This window comes from Carassius carassius, chromosome 4 (genome assembly GCF_963082965.1).
Source record: "Carassius carassius chromosome 4, fCarCar2.1, whole genome shotgun sequence".
Lineage (NCBI taxonomy): Eukaryota > Metazoa > Chordata > Actinopteri > Cypriniformes > Cyprinidae > Carassius > Carassius carassius.
Window position 1 is genome coordinate 19,724,062 of NC_081758.1, and position 21,503 is coordinate 19,745,564.

The 21,503-nt window shown below is 37.7% G+C and overlaps 1 protein-coding gene across 7 annotated transcripts in view; it reads left to right on the forward strand.

The window, feature by feature from the left end:
* Positions 1-21,503, forward strand: part of LOC132139233 (electrogenic sodium bicarbonate cotransporter 1-like) — a 72,939-nt gene that overhangs the window by 37,160 nt on the left and 14,276 nt on the right. For 4 of the 7 annotated variants that reach the window (XM_059547743.1, XM_059547744.1, XM_059547738.1 and 1 more), the window contains 10 exons: positions 692-871; positions 6,916-6,992; positions 12,380-12,537; positions 12,691-12,778; positions 14,051-14,205; positions 15,225-15,338; positions 15,968-16,142; positions 17,321-17,454; positions 19,044-19,315; positions 21,284-21,354. In XM_059547743.1, coding sequence (XP_059403726.1) covers positions 692-871; positions 6,916-6,992; positions 12,380-12,537; positions 12,691-12,778; positions 14,051-14,205; positions 15,225-15,338; positions 15,968-16,142; positions 17,321-17,454; positions 19,044-19,315; positions 21,284-21,354 — 1,424 coding nt within the window. The remainder of the gene's footprint in view (positions 1-691; positions 872-6,915; positions 6,993-12,379; positions 12,538-12,690; positions 12,779-14,050; positions 14,206-15,224; positions 15,339-15,967; positions 16,143-17,320; positions 17,455-19,043; positions 19,316-21,283; positions 21,355-21,503) is intronic. The other 3 variants (XM_059547745.1, XM_059547740.1, XM_059547742.1) reach the window with 1 other exon arrangement.

The window sequence follows — 21,503 nt, forward strand, 5'->3', positions numbered from 1 at the left end:
GCATGATTTTTCAAATCATATTACCAATTTATAGCAAACCTTAAGTTGTTAAGTTAACGGGTTACTCCACCCCAAAATGAAAATGTTGTCATTAATCACTTCCCTCCATGTCATTCTAAACCCGTAAAAGCTTTGTTGGGTCAGTCTCAAGCCTCCTGGTTTTCATCCAAAATACCTTAAATTGTGTTCCAAAGATGAACCAATCTTTAACGAGTTTGGAACGACATGGAGGTAAGTGATTAATGACAGCATTTAAATTTTGGGGTGAAGTAACCCTTTAAGCTCGGTCAACCTCACAGAGCACTTTTGGAGCCCAGGTCTCGTGTGTTTAACACTCTTTTATAAAAATAGATGTTTACAGGAACCACCAGACAATCTTATGCACAAGCCACTGCCTCATTAGATGTCCACTTCTGAAGGCTAAAAATAGAAGGCAATGTGCTGCTTCACTGACACTCACTTCAAGTGCCTTTGGAGAGCTCAATTTCTATTTCTAGTTAAAGTTTGATGAACAATGAAATGTAAAGTTGGTATTTAAATTAAAGATTGCTCAGTTGTGAAGGTGGTGTAATGAGCTTCTCAAAATCTATAGAAGTGAAATAACCACGAGGCAGGTCTTTTCTAGAACCAATTGTTTTTTCTCTCTGTCTCCCTCTCTCTGTTTGCTATTCACTGTGTCTCTCTCTTTCAGAAATGATCACTGAGAGTCAGATTGAGAACGGTCTCTTGAAAGCTGACCTGAAAGATAAGGTCATGTACACCTTACTGAGGAAGCATCGGCACCAGACCAAGAAGTCCAATCTTCGCTCCTTAGCTGACATTGGCAAGACGGTCTCCAACGCAAGTAGGCTGTTTTCCACCCCGGATAATGGTAATATAGGTGCCAGTTTGGTGCAGTTATTTTTTTTGTACTTTATTTTTTCCTTTTAAGCTATTGAGATTTTTACATTTTTTATTTTTCTATAATATATATATATATATATATATATATATATATATATATATATATATATATATATATATATATATAATTATTTTATTTTTTTGTGGATTATTTTTTTCTTCCGCTTTTCAAAAATATTATTATTATTTTTCTCATGTTATTCTCAAAGATAACTGAAGAATACCAAATATTTTAAAATGCATTAGTCACACAGATCACAAAACAATTGTTTTACTAATGTTTTACCAATTTGCCGATTCATTGTTGACTCAACATAGATTTAGCCTTTTTATGATTTTTTTTATTTTTATTTTTTATAAGTTGTTGTCTCTGTATGTTTTAAAGACTCCATGAAATCGCTTGACGAGCAAACCCTGAAAAATGTATCATGGAGTAAGATGCTTTAGTTACATCACAGCTATAAATATGATTTGCCATTTACTAGTCAGTTATACAGTAGGATATATTAGGGGATGGAACGATCTCATTCCAGAGAGCGTTTGATTGGTCAAAAGTCTGTGTAGTGCTGGTTGAGTCATCAATATCTGCTAAAGGTTAATATAGGCATTTTTAGGAGTACACAAGCATACAGGCAGAGCTACTACATATGGAAAGAGTTCATGTGGTCTTTAAATATTAACTTGTTCCTTGTTAGTCCTCAATTTTGTTTAGTCTGTCTGCACGGTCTCTGTCTGCATATGTTTTTCAGTGATGCAACAGCCTATACTGTGCATTGCATTACATTGTTGAAAATGTAAACCAAACTGGTGAACTAATGAACTAATCTGAGAGCAGTTAAGTTGTCTCAAGAAAAGACAACACTCCAAATAAAGCCTTGGTCGAAAGGATCATACGAATTTTGGCAATAATATTTGCATGCCAATGGTGCATTGATAAAACTTTACACAAAGATAGACAATATTTTTTCCAGCTGATTAGATGGTGTTTCATGGGCTGCATGTGCACATGTTTTCTACCATGAATCCTATGATTCATTTACCATTGGACTTTTTGAACGTCACATAAATGTTTTTCACTGGAACTTTTGTTTCCTGAAAAAAAAAAAAAACTTGCTGTGACTGCTTTTCTACTGCTCTAACAAATCCTATCTTTTCCTGAGCGATTTTACACCAGTCTCACACAATCTTTTACAAATCTAGCTAAACTTTATACCTAAAACCACTGACCTATCACCTTAACATTCTTTCTTTTCACCTTTCTTACTTATCTTTTGTCCTTTCTGCTGCATTGTCACTAAAAGCACGTAATCCACTCGAGAGTTCAGTGCCTTGTCTAACGACTCGCACCTCAGAGGAGGTGTTGCGAGCCCCTGGAAGTCCAAGTATGGGATGGCCTAGTAAGTCCAACTTACCAGTTGCCAGTAATGTATATGTGTCCTTTCACCCAACGTAGCATGTTACTTAGCTGTTATAGAATAGCATTACACTGAAGCTTAAAAGGGTCATATCACAAGTAATACAATCTTCTTAGACCATTTTAAGAGTTAACTGAATAATTAAATAACACCTAAGAGACAAATGAAATAATACAAAATATACACTCTTAAAAATAAGGCTTCCAAAAGGAAACTTTTTCTAACTTTTTTTTTAATTTATTTTCGGTAGTCGGTCCAGCAGTCATTGTTATGTATTAGATTTTCATACCTAGAATTTCTCATTATGGTGACCTTTACCCTTAATAGATTTAAATTCCAAAGTCTTCTAATCTCCATATCATTATGAACATAACCATATTAATATTTTTTTTTTTTTTTTTTCTCAACAATTTTTTGTAAGTGCTTCATAAATTGAGCTTTTTTTAAAACCTCCATCTGTATTCAGACTCCTTTTTTCTTCTTTTGGCTGCTTTTGTCTTCTTTTTGCTGCATCAAACTGACATCTTAGCAGGGGCGCAGATGGGATTTTTTAACTGGGGGGGACCAAGCTGCTCACCAGTAAAAAAAATTCAGTCCAGAAAAATCACCAGCTCAGTCATAGACAACAGTACAATTGCATCTCAAAAAAATTGAGTATCATAGAAAAGGTCTTGTAACTTAATTCAAAATAGCAAACTTTCTTATATTCTAGATTCATTGCACACAAACTGAAATATTTCAATATTTTTTTTTGTTTAAATTCTGATGGTTATGACTTACAGCTTAAGAAAATAAAAAAATTATGTATCTCAAAATGTTTTATATTCTATTTTGAGCTTGAATGGTTTGATTAATTTTGAGTATAAATACAGGGTACCTCCTGGGCTAGTTCAGAACATGCAACCACACTTATGGGAAAGACTATTGACTTGACAGTTGTCCAGAAGACAATCATCAACACCCTACACAAGGAGGTTAAGCCACAGAAGGTCATTGCTGAAAGAACTGGCTGTTCACAGAGTGCTGTATCAATATATATTCATAGACAGTTGATTAAAAGGAAAAGGTGTGGTAGGAAAAGTGCACAAGCAACAGGGATGACCACAGCCTTGAGAAGATTATCAGGAAAAGCCGATTCAAGAACTTGGAAGAGTGTCACAAGGAGTGGACTGAAGCTAGGGTCAGCGCATCAAGAGTCACTACACTCAGACGTCTTCAGGAAAAGAGCTACAGCTGTCACATTCCTAGAACCATGCAACTCTTGAACCAGAAAAAAACATCAGAAACATTTCACCTGGGGTAAGGAGAAAATGAACTGGACTGTTGCTCAGTGGTCCATCAATGTCTGGAGTCTGGAGGAAGACTGGAGAGGCACAGAATCCAAAGCCCAATGTGAAGTTTCTAAAGTCAGAGGTTATTTGGGGAGCCATGATGTCTGCTGGTGTAGCTCCATTATGTTTTATCAAGTTCAAGGTCAATGCAGCCATCTACCAGGAGATTTTTGGGAGCACTTTCATCTTCCATCTGCTCTTCCAGCAGGACTTTAGCCCCTGCCCACAGTGCCAAAACCACTTCCAAGTGGTTTGCTGACCATGATATTACTGTGCTTACTGTGCTTGATTGGCCAGCCAAATCACCTGACCTGAACCTCACAGAGAATTTATGGGGTATTGTGGAGAGGAAGATAAGAAACATCTGACAAACAATACAGAGGAGCTGAAGGGCGCTATCAAAGCAACCTGTGCTTCAATAACACCTAAGCAGTGCCACAGGCTGATCACCTTCATGCCACGCCACACTGAAGCCCAACCAAGTATTGAGTGCATAATTAAACCTACTTTGGATTTATATTTTTCTTTAAAAGTTTCCTACTTTTGATTTGTCTAAGCTATAAGTCACCATCAGAATTAAAACAAAACACTCTTGAAATATTTCAGTATGTGTGCAATGAATCTAGAATATAAGAAAGTTTGTTTTTTTAAATTACATTACAAAAAATAAAGAACTTTTCCATGACATTCAAATTTTTTGAGATGCACCTGTATATGATCACTATGGTTACTGCTACAGGCACAATTGAGGCAGCTACCAGCTCCTCGTAGGACCCCGGGGTCAAGAGTCATAGCACATACACACACAGAGAACATAAATGTCAGTGGCAGCACCATCGTTGTGTGTTTGACAACAGAACACCGTGTAGTGAGATGTTGGGTACAGAGTAATGGTTAGATTATTATTGTGCTTCAGCCTGCGTCTGCCCTGACCCGAATCTTTAGCACCAAAACAAACACACCCATACCCCAACAGGACCTGCTACGGTGGCCGAAAGAGCTAATGTGCAAATTAAGAAAACATCTTCATCAGTTTGACAACACTTGCTGCAAATACTCACAATACAAACAAATAAAGAAATGTGCTGCAAAAACACAGACCACATCAGAAATATTTAAGGGAACCGTAAAGTGACAAATATGGCTGGGACATAATTTATCAATGTTTGCTCTGAAAAGATCTTTGTTTATTTTAACAATCCTGGTCATACGATTCCTTAGCTTTTTTTGTGTGTGGATATTATTAGCCTAAATAAGCTTTCTAAATACACAATTATGGTAACTGTGAACGGTTATGTAAGCTGGCTAACTTACTTTTACAACTTACCTTACAAAAACTAAACTTAGCCTATGGTTTTACTATTGAAATGAATGAATTAATAAATGCATTTATTATATAAAAAAAGCAAACACAAAAAGTGGTTACTGGAATCATGCACAAATTACCCATTAATTTACTACTCTAACCATAGTTTAACCATGGTATTTGTACAACTGTGGTTATACAAATGGTAATCAATACTCAAAAAAAATTAGCATTTGCAGCTTGTTTTTGTATTTCGTTGTGTTGCGAGTATTTGGAGCACGTGTCCTGTCAAACTGATGAAGATGTTTTCTTAATTTGCTGGTGCTTTTTCTATTTGAACGCGTTTTGTGAAGTTGCTCTCTCGGCCACCGTGCCTCGCCCCTTTTATGAAATCTTCACCCCACAGGTACATACGCAACCATGGCAACGACAATCGCGGAAACAAGCAAAGATGACACACAAGCAAATTCAAACAAAAGCCAACATGGATAAGTTGTGTGAAAAAACGCAAATTCAACGTTACTCACCTATCAAAAAGAAACAAAGAAACCTCGGCGTCCGATTCGTGCCCTTCCCAATCCTTAAGTTTCTCTCCACCGCTGGAAAGCTGCTCCGATATTTACGTGGGTCCTACCTCTTGCCTGATTGTAAACCCTCTTTTTTATCTGCAATTTCTCTCAATCTGTAGTCGATCTGCTAATATGCTAATTTTAAATAAAAGCGTCTGCTAAATGTAAATGTAATGTAATATGCGTCCTGTGCAATCAAATTGAGCGCTCTCTTCTCGCTATCAGGACAAGACACGCCCCTTACCGCTGATTGGCTACAAGTGTGTTTTGGGACTTGGTCAGACACTGCGGTCAAAAGCGTGTTTCAAAAATCGTTTAGTAACTTATAAGGAGCGGCGGGCTGGGTCGCCACTACTTAGGCTACTGTACATAGCGGAAACTCAGATTAATCCTCTGTTTACCAATAGAGCCTTTCATTGAGACACTGAGGGGGACGGATCGGGTCACTATGAATCTGGGGGGGTCATGTCCCCCCCGTCCCTAGTGCCATCTGCGCGCCTGCATCTTAGTCATTATAACACAAGAGTCCTGGTCAGTAATGGCGCTTTTCCACTACACAGTACCAGCTCGCCTCGGCTCGCCTCGACTCGGCTCTGTTTGGTTTTCCACTGTGTAAAAGTTGTACCTGTACCGGCTTCCAGGTACTTTTTTTCGTACCACCTCCGGCGAGGTTCCAAGCGAGCTGAGGCGAGCTGAGGCGATACTATAATGTGACGTGAAAACACAGCAGACTGCTGATTGGTCAGAGAGAATCGTCACTATTCACTGCATCATCATTACACGCGCCAGCAATAGTATCCAGATAGTTTTTTCAGCAGTGTTTCGTTTTGCTGCCGTTAGCCTCTCCTGAAACAACGATTGTCTTCTTGCTGTGAGAAACAGCCACATCCCGAGTATCAAAAACAACATGCACTCGATTTCCTCCATTGTCCTGTGTGTGTGGGTAGCAGGTGTGTGTCGCGTAGAAGATTACGTCACGGCAGTTTCCTGCAGCGATGCTATGACAACCAGGTACTATTGTGGAGGTACTGCAATGGAAAACGGAGCGAAAAGCGAGCCGAGTCGAGTCGAGTCGAGTCGAGCTGGTACTGGTAATGGAAAAGCGCCATAATAGTGTTGGCAGGTTTTTGGCATTGGGAATACTTTGCATCACTATGCTGTTCTCCTGCTACTGTATACTTTTCACAGCATGATGACAGTAATTTGGACTCTGGAAGGTTAATAGTTAACCTTTCAGTAGGTTCCTTTCTTGGCTGGCAAAGCACCTTTCCTCATTTAAGTTATTTTAATTTTAAAAGCATGGACTCTATCTCTGTATAATTTATTTATTTTTTAAGAATGGAATGGAGCCCTTTTTTCGCTGATCTGTAATTTTCATAAATTTTGCTCAGGCAGCCCAACCACCACACATCGCAACTTGACAGCAAGCAGCCTGAATGATATCTCAGACAAGCCAGAGAAAGATCAGGTGAGTCCAGTTTATATAAATCTGTACTCCAGTTAGGTTTGGAGCCAGTAAAATCTATTTAGTTATTAATTATTATTATTATTATTATTATTATTTAAAGAAATGAATACTTTTTACTATAATTTTGATCAAATAAATGCAGCCTTGTTGAGTTGGGACAAAGCTGCATTTATATATATATATATATATATATATATATATATATATATATATATACAGTACAGACCAAAAGTTTGGAAAATAATTGTTTTTAAATGTATTATGCTTTATCATTTATTTCTGTGATGCAAAGCTGAATTTTTAGGATATATATTCCTTCTTTGCCATGAAAATTAACTTAATCCCAAAAAAAACCTTTCCACTGCATTTCATTGCTGTCATTAAAGAACCTGCTGAGATCATTTCAGTAATCGTCTTGTTAACTCAGGTGAGAATGTTGATGAGCACAAGGCTGGAGATCATTATGTCAGGCTGATTGGGTTAGAATGGCAGACTTGACATGTTAAAAGGAGGGTGATGCTTGAAATCATTGTTCTTCCATTGTTAACCATGGTGACCTGCAAAGAAACGCATGCAGCCATCATTGCGTTGCATAAAAATGGCTTCACAGGCAAGGATATTGTGGCTACTAAGATTGCACCTAAATCAACAATTTATAGGATCATCAAGAACTTCAAGAAAAGAGGTTCAATTCTTGTAAAGAAGGCTTCAGGGCGTCCAAGAAAGTCCAGCAAGCGCCAGGATCGTCTCCTAAAGAGGAAGTGGAAGTGGAAGAGGAAGATCGGAGTGCCACCAGTGCAGAGCTTGCTCAGGAATGGCAGCAGGCAGGTGTGAGCGCATCTGCATGCACAGTGAGGCCAAGACTTCTGGAAGATGGCCTGGTGTCAAGAAGGGCAACCAAGAAGCCACTTCTCTCCAAAAAAAACATCAGGGACAGATCTTCTGCAGAAAGTATAGTGAATGGACTGCTGAGGACTGGGGCAAAGTCATATTCTCCGATGAAGCCCCTTTCCGATTGTTTGGGGCATCTGGAAAAAGGCTTGTCCGAAGAAGAAAAAGTGAGCGCTACCATCAGTCCTGTGTCATGCCAACAGTAAAGCATCCTGACACCATTCATGTGTAGGGGTTGCTTCTCATCCAAGGGAGTGGGCTCACTCACAATTCTGACCAAAAACACAGCCATGAATAAAGAATGGTACCAAAACACCCTCCAACAGCAACTTCTTCCAACAATCCAACAACAGTTTGGTGAAGAACAATGCATTTTCCAGCACGATGGAGCACCGTGCCATACGGCAAAAGTGATAACTAAGTGGCTCGGGGACCAGAATGTTGAAATTTTGGGTCCATGGCCTGGAAACTCCCCAGATCTTAATCTCATTGAGAACTTGTGGTCAATCCTCAAGAGGCGGGTGGACAAACAAAAACCCACTAATTCTGATAAATTCCAAGAAGTGATTATGAAAGAATGGGTTACTATCAGTCAGGATTTGGCCCAGAAGTTGATTGAGAGCATGCCCAGTCGAATTGCAGAGGTCCTGAAAAAGAAGGGCCAACACTGCAAATACTGACTCTGCATAAATGTCATGTAATTGTCGATAAAAGCCTTTGAAACGTACTGAAATATAATTACAAGCACTTCATACATCACAGAAACAGCTGAAACAAAGATCTAAAAGCAGTTTAGCAGCAAACTTTTTGAAAACTAATATTTATGTAATTCTCAAAACTTTTGGCCACGACTGTGTGTGTGTGTGCTCTTGTTTTTGTGTCATATCAGGACACAACTGTGTATAATGACATGTGTATGACACAGGAATTACAAGGAGAGTAAACGCTTATAAATCATACAGAATGAGTTTTTTTTTGAGAAAGTTAAAATGCACAAAGTTTCCTGTGAGGGTTAGGGTTAGGGGTAGGGTTGGTGAAGGGCGATAGATTATACAGTTTGTACAGTATAAAAACCATTACGCCTATGGGATGTTCCCACTTTTCACAAAAACAAACGTGTGTGTCTGTGTGTGTGTTTACACATTTAAAACTATCTGTATTTAACTAATTTGTATCTGTGCTCATAAACACATTCAGTGACTAAACTGATAAAGCCACTTCAGTTTTTTATAGATGAAAGGAAATGGGACATTGATATAGGACATCCTAATGATGAAACAGGACATTGTGGTGCATATAAGATACACAACAGAACAGAAGCAGTGGAGCGAGTAACACAAGGACAGAGTTGGTGTGAAATAACTTTCTTGGTTCTTGGTCTTTCATTGAGGGAGCACCAAAAGGTCATTAGGGTGGTGTCAATCTGTGACAAACCATAAAAATAAACTCACTTCACAGAAGTTCACCACAGAGAAATTGTACAATCTTTCCCTTGAAAATGGCAATGCAGCATTATGTGAAATAGTTGGCAAATTTTTGACAGTGTTTCTGTGCATGTGCTAAACCAGTGTGGATGTGATTGCTGGAAGGCCTCAGATGTTAACTCCGAGGAGATGCCCCTTACCCCTTTTGGTAGAGTGGGGGATTGAGAGGCTGCTTGTGTGAGGTGGCCCAGAGACATGATTGCGGTCATAAGAACAGATTGGGGGATGGTTAGGCTTCTTGTCATGCACATGCACTCTTGGCTTGTCACTTTTTTATATCTGTCATTCCTGCTTTCTAAGATTAGACATTTACAGAATCTGGAAATGAATGGTAACCTAAGGAACATGAATGAATAACATTTTGTACTGAATGTATAACAAATACCTTTTGCATAACACATCTTTTTTATATAATACATTTTTGTTCTGAATTGACCTAACTTCATATCCATTTCATGATTCTTATGACGAAGTCCTAAGGCTTATTTTTGTAATGTAGGACTAGAATACCATGACTTTTTTTTTCCTCTGAGAGAGCGCCCCCCTAAGGCAGCATCATGAAAAAGAAGCAAAACTCAATTGTAAAGCATTTTTAAAAACATATTTGCTGAGATTTCCGTTGACAGCACTTCATTCACATTAGCTCCAACAGGAAGTCATTTGTTCCATGGCTTGACTACACAAAATGCAGGCGGTCAGGTCGTGTTGATGTATGTACTGATGTAATAATAAAACATTGCTTGCAGTGCACTAGCAGTGTAAGTAATCCAGTATCAGAGATGATGCTAAGCCTTTCCACATCACATACTACCTGCCAGAGGACTGGACAGCTTCGGTAGAGATGTAATATCGGGTTTTAATGGAAGTTTCTCGAAGTGTGTGAGGTGTCGAAAGGTCAGACCTTACCTGGAATAAAATTGGAACATGTACAGTTAAAAAAAGTTTCACCACTTTGTATGGCGTTGTGTTCAGCATGTTGTGCTGCTGAAAGGAAATAACTGAACATAAGCATCTGACGACCCTTCTGTGACTCCTACATAATGAAACTTTAAGAAACTATAAGTCTGAGAAAAGCACTGTAGGTTGTTTAAGGTGCATCCTTCTAATACCTTAAGCATCCCCTGATGGTAATGCTGTCTACAATCTGGCCTCCAGTTACAATCAGTGACATCAATCCTTTCCATCTGTGGCCGTTGCTTCCTCTCCTGTTCTTGTCTCATTAGTGGTTAAGATTTTTTTTATCACTCCACGGTGGCCTTTCTTCCTAAGTTCCCAGACAATTAAACATGAATTGAATTTAGTGTTTCTAAATGTTATTCCCACCAAACAGTGATGATCATATTGGGTTGGCCATTTAGTCTCAGCCTTTTTAGCTTGTTTTTTTTTTTTAGCCGAGAAAACTGTATCAATGGGATAGTTCAAAAAGTCATAATTGTTTTCCAGACTTGTATTACTTTTTTCCCTCAAACACGAGGAGGCTTGAAATAAACTGAAAGTAATTTATAAGACTACTACAATGCATTATATTTCATATTCTGAAGCTGTATAACTTTGTGTAACGAACAGTGATTACATGATTATTTACCAAATTTAAGTAGTTTAAGTCATTATTATTATTTATTTTTATTATTATTTTTTAAACAAAATTTTCACTCCAGTGAATCAAACTCAAGAAAAAGTAAGTTTTGACAGAATTGTCATGTATAGGTGAACTACCCCTTTTCATCGGGCGATAGACTATATTTAATGACCAGAGATGGTAGACAGCAAATAGTTTTTTCTAATACATCCAAATCTCAAGAAAACAAACCCTTAAAATAAACAAGCAAAGCAAAAAAGATAACCTTTCAGTACATCTCCAAATAAAATATTACCTCCCTTAACTAGGGTCTTCAAAATTTATACAAGAGGAGTCAACATGGTTTTCTAAGAAGTCGTAAAAACTTTCTAAATTGACAAAAAAAGGTCATCCGATTCATCGCATTATTACAGTTGTTAATGCATCAGGATATGTGCATGTTTTATCTGACAACTGTAATTCCATGGTAATCAGTGTTAGGATCAGTTGTAAAATGGAATAAATGCAAATAAAAGATCTTTAAAACAGCTGATCTCTGAAGATAGTGCTGTTGATGAGTGAGAGGTCTGTCCCATCAAACGCTCCAGTGCTTCAGGTTTAATGTTTTCCATTGTGCTTGTGTTTCCAGTGTTCTTCCATCAATAGTTAATAAAACTGCTTACTCGGACTGTTCAAGAAGACTTTCAGAAGGGAATGTTATTGTTTATGTATTGGTAATATACTAGGGAATTGGTTAATTAATGACTGGCATTATAACCCCATCCTTGTTATCAGCAGAGCTGTCAAATCTGATTTATGAGCTTAATAATTAACATGCTGATAGATTTCTGTCACAGTTAAAAAGTAATAAATGTTTACATTATTAAAAGTAACAAAACATATAGAAGTACTTTACATATGCTTGAGTGATTGTAAAATTATAGTTTTAGCTATTTAAAATCACTGTGATGACTTAAGAGACACCATTTGAAGTTGCTTAAATCATGGTTATGTGAGCAGGGTGTACCTATTATCTTTGGCTTGTAAATATCACATTTGGCATGACCTCAATGTCTGAGCTAGCAGATGCTGCTGCCTTTAAAGTTTGCCTTCATTTTATCACTGGTAGGACAAACAGCCCGTATAAATTAAATTAATTTAGCAGTTCTTTATACTGGTTACCACTGGTTCCTCTGAGTTAAGAGCAAAGGAATGCAGGAGCCACAGTGGGCCGTTGCTGAACCTTTAAATACACAATCCCACATGCAGCCACCAATCTTTGTAATTTTCATTAGTTGGACAGTTGCAGTTGTTGGATTCATCACATCTCACCTCATGGCACAGAATAAAAACTGGGCAGTATGTTTAATGAGGTCATGTTCTGGAGCTTGATTTGTGCACTTTGTCACTTCGCTTTGTGCGCTTCATTAAAATCCCATCCTGCATGTGTCCAGCTGAAGAACAAGTTCATGAAGAAGCTGCCCAGAGATGCTGAAGCTTCCAATGTTCTCGTTGGAGAAGTGGACTTCCTGGACACTCCTTTTGTGGCCTTTGTGAGGCTGCAGCAGGCTGTCATGTTGGGGGCACTGACTGAAGTGCCTGTGCCCACCAGGTATGCCCTTCTTTCATCCATCAGGACCAGCGAGGAAGTAAAGAGTGGCAGAGAGGAGTTCTTGTCAAAAATAGGCTTTTATTAAACCTATAGAAAAAAATGCATTTTTAACTTTAGGTGTGCTGATATATTTTTTTTAACCCTCTTCTCCAGATTTCTATTCATTCTTCTTGGACCCAAAGGCAAAGCCAAGTCATACCATGAAATTGGTAGAGCTATCGCTACCCTGATGTCTGATGAGGTAGTTACATTTAAATTTGATCTAATTGTCTGTCTTATATCACTCAGAAATTTTTATTTGTTTACACCGCAGAACCAGTGTTATTTTAGTTGAATTTTGGTTTATATATGTATATATATATATATATATATATATATATATATATATATATATATATATATATATATATATATATATAGTTTATTTTAGCTTTTATTTAAACTAATGAAAGCGCTTTTTTAGCCAAAAAATATCAACACTGAACAGAACAGGACATATTTTGACAGATTGGTACACAGGTGGTAGATGAAACTCATGGCTATCACCATAATAAAGAATGGGCTTGTCTTTAGTTATTCAGTCCTAAAAGCAGTATTCAGGCAGCTCCTGTCTGAACAGGCCAACTCGATCAGGTCAATGCAGTAGTCACACCTAAAGGCGGGCGTACACGGTGCGAATTCCGATGGTCGGAAGATCGTAAGTCCAAGCACACGTCATGAGTGAGTTTATCTGTAAATCGTCGGACGAGGTGATAAATGACACAATTTTACGACCTGTCAATTTCCGAAGCAATTGCACAAAGTTAATACAACTGCTCTCCCTCTCTCATAACTGCATATGAAATATTGATACAAGCCGTGACTGTTTCCTACACATACAGGTTCCTTTTCAACAACAGGACACCAGGACGTCTGGTCACTAGTGTGTGTGTGTGTGCGTGAGAGAGAGAGAGAGAGAGAGAGAGAATTAAAAAAGCATGGTAAACGCTGCTAGAAACCTCATACAGCACTCGCTGTTCCTGCCAGAGTTCAGCAAGTTTATCCTCTTGGTCAATAGTCCACATTCACCATGGCGCTGCCATCTCCGTCTTTCTTCCTCTGTGGTTTTCCTAGTTCGTGATTGGTCAACTTCAGATAGATCAAGAAATCGGCTCATTCAACCGCACACATCACAAATTCAAACTGATATGTCACAAACTTTTTAGACATGTTTAAAAATGATCTTGAGGTCGGGGTGTGCTTGTAAGCCACTCTGCTCGGCTCGTAATTCCTCGCACATGATACGAGCTGCGACCATACGAGCATACACGATTTCCACACGATTGAAAAAAAATAGCATGCAAACTCATACGACAGCAAAATTCGCACCATGTACGCCCGCCTTAACTGTTAATACAGTTATCTTCTATTATGATTTCTATTATGATTTTATATAATGAAAAAAAAAAGGGTTGTGCATTGAATTAGTCATATGTGGAGAGAGTTGGCCAGTAATCACAGTTATCTTGTCAAGGTCTTCCATGAAATTGCGTACAAAGCCAAGGACAGACAGGATCTCCTCGCTGGCATTGATGAGTTCTTGGATGAGGTCATTGTCCTCCCTCCTGGAGAATGGGACCCTGCCATTAGGATAGAGCCTCCAAAATCCCTGCCATCCTCAGATAAAAGGTAAAGATGTAGAGAGCCCATATGAACCTGTCACTCTTTCTTTTGCTGAAGCCCCACTCATATCCCTTATCAAAGTCTGTCCGTGTTTCCATTTTGAAATGACTCAAACAATGGTGAGATTTTCTGAGACTGTTTCAGTTGTTTAAAGGATAAAGGGTTTAAGTAATTTAAATGCAAGTGGTAAAAATCAAATCTTATTGTTACAAATGACAGTAGAAAGTCAGTAAAATGGGTGTGCAGGTGCCTTTTCATTTTAGTATCCAAACTATATACATAGTCATATACAGTGTATTAAATATTGAATGTCACACTTGGTCAGGAAGTAGTTTCAAAAGACAGTTGGCCAGGCCATCCATCCATTCATTCATTCAGTTTGGAGAAGCAGAGCGTACGTCACCTCTCTTTGGCTTCAGGAGGCTGCCTCCTCATCCTGCCATTTCAGTCTGTACCAGTCCATATTAGCCATAAAGCAGACAAGTGTGCCTGCAGCAGTCAGTCACACCAGCAGTGTACACAACACACTACACACAATAGACCTCATACATTCAATCATGGGTTGTTGTATATAAACAACATACTGAACTGGTTCATCTGTCTATTTTTTTAATCTTTTATCTATCTATCCATATCTTTTTGTTTGTCTGTCTATCTTATCATTTTATTTATCAATGCACCATTTTATCAATCCTCAAGTTGTTCTACTGTATCTCTCGGCCTGTCTTTTTATCTGTTGTTTTATCATTTTATCTATTGTTTGATCATTTTATCTGATTGTCTATTATCATATAATTCTATCAATCGTTCCTTGTTTTTTTTTCTTAATGATTATATACCATATGGATGATTGAATGAGTAACATATTAATGTATTTGAGTGAGCTACAGTACCAGTGTTTGAGCTTGCAGGATTTATTTTGTCATCTTTCTTTCTCTGTTCTCTCTTTCCTCCCTTATAAACGGTTATTTCTAGGGCATTAACAATATCAAGTGTCTTGTTCATTTGTTTGTTATCTTGTCCAGAAAGAACATGTATGCTGGAGGGGACAGCACACAGATGAATGGAGACATGCCTCACAGCGGTGGACAGGGGGGCGGGGGGCACACAGTAGGCGATGAGCTGAAGAGGACGGGGAAGTGAGTTAATGTTTGTATAAATTCTTCTGGAGGAACAGATTATGCCCAACCTCTGAACATCATGATTTAATTCAGATGAAGGTTTGACTTTTCAAAATGACTAGAATTATCTTAATATTAGACAAACATTGAAGTCAGCATGTGTTCTGTTTACAGATAACTGACTGATATAATTAGATTAGATTTTTTTTTTTACTAGTACAAACCAACTGTTGGTTTTAGAAACACCTTGACCTTTGGCAAAGAACTGCGTATGAGTAGTATTTTGCGCTAATTAGATGTTACCAATTAATAATACCAGGTTTAAAAATATTACTTTTTGATATTTTTAATAAAGTAAATTAATTTTCTTTTAATAATTTTTTTTATTAGTGGCTCAGAAATAGTATTTAATAACATTTCTGGTTTATTGTTCATCGTAAAATGTCATTTTCAAAATCCTACAATTTTTGTGATTATTGCATGGATATTATTAGGTTTGACTCAGACTTTGGAACCCCACTGTACAGGGTGAAAATATTTATTTGAATAGAGAGGAAGCAAGATTAAGATAACATTGAATGAAAATTACTATAACTATATTATATATATAAATTACTATAACATTTATGTCATGGTTTGTTCTTCAGGTTTTGTGGAGGCCTTATTCTTGATGTCAAAAGAAAAGCCCCCTTTTTCTTCAGTGATTTCTATGATGCACTTCACATCCAATCTTTGTCTGCCATTCTTTTCATCTACCTGGGAACAGTAACCAATGCCATCACATTCGGAGGATTGCTGGGCGACGCCACAGAGAACATGCAGGTGAAGATAAAACCGCAAATCATGAGAAACTTCATGAGTTCACGGATGTGCCTTGAGCCTTTCTAAATAAGAATCAGTAAAACCTTGCCAGCGATTACAGTGTAATTCAGTCTCATCAATCTTTAGCTGACACACAGTGGGAGCAGTTTCTTCTCTGCCCACCTTTTGAAATGTTACCTCTAGTTCAAAGGTCATGTAAGTAAGCCCTTCAGTATTTGTCAGTTAGCAAAGTGTAATTTAGAGAGATCTTCTATTACAGTTTTTTTTTTGTACATTATAACATTTCTATATATAACACTAAATTGAGGAATTAATTAAGATGAGGTCTAGGTCTGTTCTGAGTAGTACAAAGTAGATCAGACTCTCCTTACTGATTCCATTTATTTTAGCCACCAACTATTGTTTTGTTATTTTACTCAACAAAAAGTCTAAATCCTCAATGAAGGTGTACTAACCAGCATAACAAGATAATCACTTTAAGTCACTGTATTTGATGAAGGTCAAAAGACAGATGAAGCGGTAGGGTGCCTGAGTTAGATTTAAAAAGGTCATTTTTACTAATTGTGTGAGGAAAAACACACGTTATTGATTCAGACGGGATTTAAATTGTGAACCGCGACTGTAACATGAAGTCACTTGTCTCTTCAGTGGCAGTTCATTACAGCAGTTTTCATAAACTCTAGGATAAGTTTTCCAAACAGTGTTTGGATTTCAGTTATTAACAGCGGACGCCTGTGATTTCATGTACTGATTTGGACTGGACTAGTTAATAATGAGGGTGGGAGTCTGTTGTCTGGATATTGGCATTATGGAATGCCATGTGCAAAACGTAATTAAATTTATGGGTAATAAAATCTATTTTTTTGAAAATGATATACATCATTTAAGGCATTCATTCATTAGGATTCAATCCGAGCCATTTCTGTGGGCGAGGTCTTTATATTACATTTCTCAGAGTACCTTTGATTTAGCTGAAAAACTACAGTAGGCTATCTGCTTTGTAATGTTTCACGTATGTTGTGTGAGAAAAGCACAGATTTGCATGAGATAAAACAAGGTGAACAAGGCTTTAAGTACACTTTAACAGGCTTTCCTTTAAGGGAACGTGATTGTGACCGAGCCTCAGTTGGGTTTTTTCCCTAACCCTTTGGCTCTTTTTCATTGTGTGTCGTGTGAAGGGTGTGCTGGAGAGCTTTCTGGGTACAGCGGTGACTGGAGGCCTCTTCTGCCTCTTGGCTGGGCAGCCTCTGACCATCCTCAGCAGTACGGGGCCTGTGCTGGTGTTTGAAAGGCTGCTCTTCAACTTCAGCAGGTGCGTCATCATCTTTGTTCAGAATGTGTCCTCACAAACTAACTACTGCATATACTGACTATTTAGTAGTTAACTGAAACTTAGATTCTGTAAATAAAGCTTACTGAAATGTTCAGTTCATGGTGATGTCCAGCGCTGGTCATAGATACACTACTACAGTTCAAAGTGTAACGGAAACAGGTAAATTTAGCTCAAAGGGAATCATTTAGGATTTTATAGGGAATTTGGAGAGAATCAATGTATTATGACCGATCACTGCGTCGGCCAGCGATTTAGTGAAAACACTATTTATTAGCACAGTAATAAGATCGCCAGCTTAAGACATTAACTTGTAAGCACAAAACACAGGATACTTCTCTTTTCAATATAAATAAAGCGTTATTGGATAAATCTAAGACATATGAACTAATCTAACACATGAACACACACATTCATACAAGTTGCAGGGAGAAAGTGAGGAAAGAATGAGTTTAAGAGAATAAAAATGTGGAAATCCCAAGTTTATAGCAATACGTGAAATTGCATAGACACTAACAACCATCAATCACTTAATTAACCATCGCATTGAGTTCCTCAATGAGATAAAAATTCTATTAGATGTACCAGTTCAGAATCTGGAGGTACTTGCGTTGCTTGTTTAGGGGGTTTCCTGAGCTGAAAAGGGGGTTGTAATAACAAAAACTCCATAATCTTCGGGAAGAAGGAGGCGGGAACCGGCGGACAATCAAAATGAAACTTTAATAATTCAAAATAAACACAAAACAGCGCATCAGCCCCTCACGGACGACTGATGCACACAAAATAAAACCAAAACATAAAATAAAGCCCAGGCCTGGTCCTCTCTCGTCCTTCACTGTCGTCGCTCCAGTTTTATATCCTTCCATCTCCTATGTGGGACTCGAGACCGGTGGTGGGTCGCAGGTGTAGCTGATTTCCCAATCACTCCACCGGCCTCGCTCGTGTTCCCACATCCCTCGGCCCCGCCCCACTCGTCACAGGGGTTTCCTGAGGTTGCCGATTGGCTGGAAGTGCAGTAGTCGTTGAAATTATATCTTGGGAAGCCAACGGTTTAAGTACTTGAGTGCATTAAATTGATCAAAAATCACAGTAAAGACCATATGACTAAATATTTATTTTAAACAAATGCTTTTGAACGTTCTATTCATCAGAGTATCCTGAAAAATATCTATCGCAGCTTCCACAAATATATAAAGCATCACAACATTTTTACCATTGACAATAATAAGATGTTTCTTGAGCACCAAATCAGTATATTAGTATCATTTCTGAATGATCATGTGACACTGAAGACTGGAAAAATGGCTGCTGAAATTGCCATCACAGGAATAAGTTACATTTCAAATTATATCAAAATAGAAAACAGGTTATTTTAAATTTTAATGATATTTAGCAATATTACCGTTTTCAGTAAATTACTGTTTTATTTTTTTATTAAATAAATGCAGTCTTGGTGAGCAGAAAAATGTCCCCCACATATACTTTTTGAATGGTAGTATACTATTTATTGCTGTATGTTTTGGAAATTGGAGGGACATGAGTTAATTTTCTATTCATACTATCCTCCACAGGGATAATGGTTTTGACTACCTAGAGTTCCGTCTTTGGATCGGTCTGTGGTCGGCCTTCTTCTGTCTAGTCCTGGTGGTAACAGATGCCAGTTTCCTGGTGCAGTATTTCACCCGATTTACTGAAGAGGGCTTCTCCTCGCTCATCAGCTTCATCTTCATCTATGACGCCTTAAAGAAGATGCTGAAGTTTGTCCATTATTACCCGATCAATTCAGACTATAAAATCAATTACGTCACACAGTATGGCTGCATGTGTGTGGCACCCACTGATGGTAAGACCTCTTTCTGTGATGTTTTCTTGTTTCGAAGTTTTAGATGCTAAACCTTTATTCATTGCAGGCGAGAAGTGAATCATACTTGCTCCGTGTTGCTAGGCATGTGATTGGCTATTAGCCACTGATGTCACACATTTATGTGCTTGTGCTCCACAAACTCAAGAGTTGACAAAGAAAGTTAATGATCATCATAGTGGTACCAACAAAGCTAGATTGGAGTGGTTTGGTTTTTTCAACTCAAAACTAGTCCTTAAACTGAATTCGTTCAACTACCATCATGGTACAGACCCCAGGTCTCATGTTACTTTGTCAAGTCGAAGTCAGGTCTCAAATCTCAAGTAACTTGTTTAAAGTATAAAGGTGCTTTCACATTTATTGTTGTTTGATTAGTTTTTACTGTCAAAATCCATTCATTTTATCCACTGAATCCGGATTTTAACCGGGGCAAATTATTTCACCTTGCAGGTTTCTCAAAGAGTCCAAGTTAGTCATGTGAATTCACCATGCTGACCAACAGAAAGCGATTTGGATTGAAAGTTTATGTTCCCCTGACTTTTTCATATGCATGCAAACTGATGAACTCTGCCCTGGTGAATTCATATCACGTAAAGAACTGACTATCAAAAGATTGGAAACTTTAATATATTTATATTCTGAATGTTACATGTTGAATTTTAATGTAATTTGTAATAAAATAAAATAAAAATTTAAATGCTGCAGAGTGTGACACATTACAACCGTTGCAATGTCTGTGGAAGATTTTGCTTGCTCAAAGTCTATTGTGACAGCAGCTTCAGTCAAGTCAATTTATTAGCAACTCAGGTGTAACTTGAGATTCCATCTCTGTATCCATTACTGGTCTTGCAGTCTTCTGTTCATAGTTTCAGTCTACAGTCATCTCCTTTGTTTTTTTTGTTTTTTTTTTTTGTTTTTTTTTTTTTGGTGCAGATTTTATATTGTGTGGAAGAATATGTTAGTCAATTATCACACTGGAACTGTTTGATATTCAGACCACTAAACAATTACTATTATTGAAGTTTTAAAGTAATAATTACTTAAAATAATTTCTTCTTGTATCTGTGTAATGTTTTGTGGCTGAGTTAGCAGCAATTTTGACATTCACTTGTGCTTTAGAAATGATAGATCTGTTTATAGTGCTAGTGGTGTGTGTGTGTGTGTGTGTTGGCCTCAGTAGGAATGAAGGAGCAATCTAGGTGGTGGATGTGGACGTGATGTGGTTTTGGGTTGATCTCCATGCGTGTGGTGAATTAAGACCGTACGGCGGGTGGGGCTCTTATCCACTCACACTGCTTTCCTCTAAACCACTGCTCCTCTTCGGCCTCCCTTGACTTCTCTCAGATCCCGATGCTCTAGAGGAAAAACAACAGCTGTGTGGAAATTAGTTCCAACAAAGAGACTTTTTATAAATGAAAGCTGTGGACAAGTGGTTCACATTTACAGCAGTCATTGCGATCTGGTTGGCATGTATGTCGTGTTTGACTCACCTGCAACCATGATGAAATGCTATCACTTGTGCGAGCATCTGCTTGTGAAATCGGTCATGTTCGTTGAGAGTTTGAAGGATTTAAGGTAAAAAACAAATAGTGACATCATCCGAGTCAAGTGTGTTGAATGGTACAAAATAAAATATACATTTTTTTTTGTTAAATTTTAATTACAGATAAGATGGTAAGATTGGTCGCAAAAATTAGAAGCAAAAACCTTTCTATTTTAAATTTTTCTAATTTATTTTTATTTGCAGTATTTCTTTATTTTAAAGAATAAAGTTTCAGAATTATTCAAAATCCTAAACATTGTTTATCTCCAGGTTTAAATAAGATTTGTTTTTTTGTTTGTTTGTTTGTTTGTTTTTTTGCGGTGGATTCAGATGTTGGAACCCCACTGTATGTTTTTGGTTCTTTCTGAAGGTCACTTTTGAAACCTTTGACCTCTTGTGTTTTTCAGTCAATTCTTCAGATGTGTACACTGATCCGCTTGATTCAACATTTGTCTGGACAGTAAACTACAGTGATACTGTAAGTGTTTTAAAACATCAATGAAATATGTGTAAGGCTGGAAAACACAACTTGACTTTTCAAATCTGAGCAAATTTTAAAACCCAAAGCATTATACACTTGACCACTTTGTGAAATGTCATCATCATAAACATGCTCCTTATTACTAG